Below are 4632 nucleotides of genomic sequence, written 5' to 3'. Positions count from 1 at the left end.
ACCAAAGAAAACATGAAGCTACCAGGCAAGATGGCATGTGCCTGTAAGCCAAGCCACTCACGAAGCTAAGCTAAGGCAGAAGGATTGCAAGTTTGAAGCCAGCCTTAACAACTTAGCAAGAACCTGTCTCAAAATAAAAGGGCTGAGGGTATTGCTCAGCGGTAGAGCACCCGAGTTCAATCCCCAGCACAAAAAAAAAGGAAGGCTGGGCGCGGTGGCATATGCTGCTCTGGAGGCTGAGACAGGAGGATCTCCAGTTCAAAGCCAGCCTCAGCAATGCTGAGGCACTAAGCAACTCAGTGAGACCCTGTCCCTAAATAAAATATAAAATAGGGCTGGGGATGTGGCTCAGTGGTTGAGTAGGGGAAGCGGGCTGGCAGATTGGAGGTCTGCTGTTGCCATCCTCATGGGTGAAAGCAACAGGATTTTCTGTGATCAAATAAATATTCTTGCCTTCATCTGTGTGTCTGGGCCTTTCTTCTGAAGACCTTCGTACCCCACCCAGACAAGGCAGGTGGGGGCTGCAGGGGGCAGAGGGCCCTACTTGGTCCCAATGGGATTTACTTTGCCTCAGGTGTTCTCCTGGCTTCCAACAGAGCCTCCTTGTTGGACACATCATATTTTATTCCTGAGGTCATGGGTCAGGCTTGTGCCCAAGTTCCCCATAATACCACTCAGATCTGCCAGCAGAACTTGAGCTGGCAGCCTGCCATCTTCTCAGCATAGTGGGCATCAAAGCGCTCATTCTGGGCCACAGTGAAGACAGATTTCCAGTCCCCTGTGATGCCTGGGGAGGGAAAGAAGGAGGCCTGAGTCCCACCCACACAGGTGGCCCCATATGACTCAGGGCAGGCTCTGGCAAATAGTTCCACCCTCCCTTCTCCAAGCACCCACCCTGACCAACACACACCTTTCCTCATGAAATCTGAAATACTGTGGTCCATGATCTCAGTAGGTATGGTACTGTAGTTAGTCATGGGATTCTTCTTCATCACTTTGAAGGATGTGTGCTGGACAATGTGATCCACAGTCTCCTCTGACAGAGAGCGCCCCAGAAACTCCAGGATCTTTCTAATCTCCCTTTTGGGGTTCTGAAACAAGAGACAAACTCTTCAGAGGAGGATGGTATTTGATTATTGAGCAAACACAAGGGAAGTCCACTCTCTGGCATCACAAGGGAGCTGGCCACTTCCACTTGGAAATCTCTTGACCCCAGCTCCTTCACTCTGGGCCTCTTTCACTGGAGGAAAACTACTAGTTCTCTGCTTTAGGTTTCTGGAGTGAGCCCTGCTTGGTGCCTTAAGAAAGAGGGCAGGGACAGTCTTTTAGCAATGTGGCCCCAGGCTTGGCACAGCCCTGGGCAGGGAGACATGGAAACAACAAACTGCTGTGCAGCTGCCCAGGTGCTAGGAGGTGAGGGCCGTGCTGGGTCCTGAGCCAAGCTGGCTCTGCAGTCACAGTCCTAGAAGGCAGTGTGAGGAATCCTGGAGTGGGTGGGCTAGACAAAAGGGAGGACCTTGGCAGGTCCCCTGAGGTTCCTGTCCCCTAGGTGGGTCCTGGATGGAATTGGCGGCAGGCAGTCTCACCTCCTTCAGGTCTTCATAGAAGAGGTAGAGCACAGGATGGGTGCGGCTCAGCTCCCACCACTCCTGCACGTGCTGGTACCACGAGCCATAGGACACTGGGGAAGGGGCACCAATAGGGGTTGGTATGAGTTCTAGGTGTCCTTCCTCAGCTCCAGCCCTCTCCTTCCTCCAGATTGGGGCTCACCTTGTTCATCCATGAAGTTCTCCAGGAAGATGTCCCAGGTGCCAGGGTCAGGGTGCACCTTGGCCATTTTGTAGAAGTTGTAATAGGAGACAGCCACGTCCTTTGCATTGCGGGCAACATAGATCACCTGTAGGGACAGACAACACCCACTGCCAGCTACACTACCCACGCACACACGCTCCAGTACTGCCTCCCATGCTGCCTGCCTGGCATCCTTCACAGCACCGCTGTGGGGGAGTCTCTCTCGGCTTGACAAAGGAAGACCCTGAGGCCTTGAGGCTGACTTGCTTGAGATCTCATGGATGGCTACGGCAGCTGGCATTTGAACGCAGCTTTGATGTGAAACCCTGGCTGGTCCCTGGAGCTGAACTTCATACTAATCTCACCCCTTGAATTCCAGCACACACCCAGATGAGAACAAAGCAGGCGGAGGACCCTTCAGCCTCTCTGTAAGCCTCTGAGCACCAAGGCTCCCCTACCTTCAGGTCTGCACTGAAGTCTCCCTCTCCTCCTCATCTCGTGCTCTGTCATAGTGAGGGCAGGTGACCTTCCCACTTGGGTGAAGACAAAACTTGAAGAGACTTTCCCAGCAGATCAAGACCAAACCTGGAATGGCCTAGTGGCCTCCCCTGCCACTCACCTTGACCTTCTGATCCAGCAGACTCTGGGGAAGCAGGGCCAGGGGCAAATGTGTCTTAAGGATCCGAGGGGCAGGTGTTCCTTTCAAAGTTTCTAGACCTAAGGTGCAGGCAGGGGAAGGTGTGTTGCGCTGGAGCCCAGTTCTCCTGCCACCTGCCCCAGCACCCTACCACTCACCTGAGGGAACACCCGGGCATTTAAACTCAAGGAAGGGCACCCGTACATAGATGGGGGCCCGGTGACACTTCTCTAAGTCACCACACTGGTAGATCATGTCTACTATCTCGCTTACCCATGTGGTGCCTGGAAAGGAGAGAGCCAGAGGTGAGCAGGGTGGAGGGCCTGGCCCTGCCGACCAAGGTGGGGTTGCAGTCCCAGTAGGGGAGCAGGGTGGCCGTCCTCACTTACCAGACTTGGGGTAGGTGCTGATGAGCAGGTCATCAGGCCAGGCCTGGAAGCTCTGAAGTGGCCCCACCATCTCTGCAAAGTACTTGATGAACGGGACCCCCTTCACTTTGACCAGAGGAGGGCGAGAGGTGTCCTGCACCAGCTCCATGCGGCTGAGTCAGGGACTAGCACCTGGTCTGATTCTCTGAATTCCATCACAAAACAATGTTTGCTGAGTTGTTGCTTTGACATACTAAGTTTCAACAGGTCCTGTGATCTACCCAAGCTCACTAAGCTAGTAAGTAGGAGCTGGGACTGGAAGTCAGGTCTAACTAACTCGAGCACAGTGGTTCACAGCTCAGGCCACCTGCAGAAGTTCCATGACCCTAGTGCCCAACCACAGCCCAGAGCAATGTAAGCACCTTGGGACTGAAGCCAATACTGGATTTTGGAAGCATTCCAGCATGCATTTGGAAATACCGCTGTGGCCTGCCCATTCTGACTTCTTGCCCATAGGCTTTGTTGCTCTTACTACTTCCTGCTTCGGATCACATCCTAAACCCAATGGGCTCCTCTCCATCCATGCTGTTCCCCTTTTTGAGTGCCCTGGGCCATTCACATCCAGAAGTACCCCAGGCCAGCAGAACTGGGATCCCACTTGCCCACCCAAGCTCCATCTTGCTTCCGGGACAAACATAGCTAACCAGGTAACAAAACTTGCTTAGGGGCCAATCTTGTTTGAAAATGAGCAAAACTTCATGACCCAGCAGATGAGGCCAGGGCGACTCTGGCCAGGCTGGAGTTCTCCCATTAAGGTGGACTATTTATCCAAGGGCAAAAAACAGGGAGGGTAGAGGTTGCTACCAAGCAGTCAAAGAGGTACCTGGTCAAGCACTAGGAGCTGGTCAACACTTGGAAGATGTTGGAGTCAGGACCTGGGCAGGGCAAGGGTGGTCTGGTCCAGTCACCTCCTATCTGAACTTACTTGGCTTCTCAGTCTTCTAGCCTTGGGGCCTCCTGTGTATGTAGTGGCTCTGTCTGTGTTCGTGCTGTGTGGCAATCACAGAGCTGCTCTCAGAGCTGAAGGTTTTCTAGTTTCAAAGTGAGGAGCAAACAGTGGGACTGGCTGTCCTCCCAAAATTGAGGGTGGGGTTTCAGGCTGGGGGAAGTCTGTGTTACCCTGTTAGCATGAAGCTAGGACTGGCTGTCCTCCAGGAAGGAAAGGGTGAGGTCAGGGTGAGGGACATCTTGCTAAGACCCATCTGAAACTCAAGATGTGGGTTTACCGCACAGCAAACAAAGAACTGAAATGAGGGGAAGGGCCCACGGGTTGGATGTTTTTTCAGCTGTAATCCAACTCCAAGACTCCTTCCCCTCAGGGTTAGGCAACAGTCAGCTTTTTCTAATTGACCAAGTCAAGGAAGGGGAGGGGAGGGAAAAGATGGGGTGCAGGGCCACTCACCTTCCTGCCTGCTCCAGGCCAATCTCGAGACACCACGGGCTCAGGTCAGAGCATTCCAGAACTGCAGGCTCTGACATGGGGCACGTCTGGAGTACTGAGTGGGCAGGGCAAAGGGACTGGGGGCGGAGCAGAGCAAGGAGGGCTGTTTTTGACACAGCGTGGGACAGGGAAGAATACGAACGCCAGAGCCTACTACCCCTGGAGGGAGCCCCTGCTTCATGGCTCTTGTGGGATCTCAAGGAGCATTGCCCATGGCTGGTGGAGAAAAGCCCCACGGATGTTTTTCTTTCCTTGAACTTGAAGGGGGCTCCAAGGACAGACAGACGTGAAGAGGCTGGGGCTCAAGAGCCACAGGACTCCATGGAAGGGAGCTC

At 53.8% G+C, this 4632-nt stretch overlaps 1 protein-coding gene across 2 annotated transcripts; it reads right to left on the bottom strand.

The window, feature by feature from the left end:
- Positions 1-606: 606 nt before the first annotated feature.
- On the bottom strand, positions 607-4632 carry LOC124970366 (sulfotransferase 1A1-like). Of its 2 annotated transcripts, XM_047533656.1 has the most exons (9): positions 4259-4632; positions 3680-3845; positions 2818-3001; positions 2587-2712; positions 2411-2508; positions 1771-1897; positions 1587-1681; positions 911-1091; positions 607-787 (listed from the first exon to the last, which is right to left on the bottom strand). In XM_047533656.1, exons 3-9 carry the CDS (start codon positions 2963-2965, stop codon positions 675-677), a joined length of 888 nt encoding a protein of 295 aa, XP_047389612.1. In that variant the 5' UTR covers positions 2966-3001; positions 3680-3845; positions 4259-4632; the 3' UTR covers positions 607-674. The 2 variants fall into 2 exon arrangements, with proteins under 2 accessions (XP_047389612.1, XP_047389613.1); XM_047533657.1 differs by lacking the exon at positions 4259-4632 and having other exon boundaries at positions 3782-3893.

Source organism: Sciurus carolinensis, chromosome 18, assembly GCF_902686445.1.
Source record: "Sciurus carolinensis chromosome 18, mSciCar1.2, whole genome shotgun sequence".
In the NCBI taxonomy this organism is placed as follows: domain Eukaryota; kingdom Metazoa; phylum Chordata; class Mammalia; order Rodentia; family Sciuridae; genus Sciurus; species Sciurus carolinensis.
Note: the sequence above shows the minus strand (reverse complement) of the source record. Positions and strands in the feature narration are given on the sequence as shown.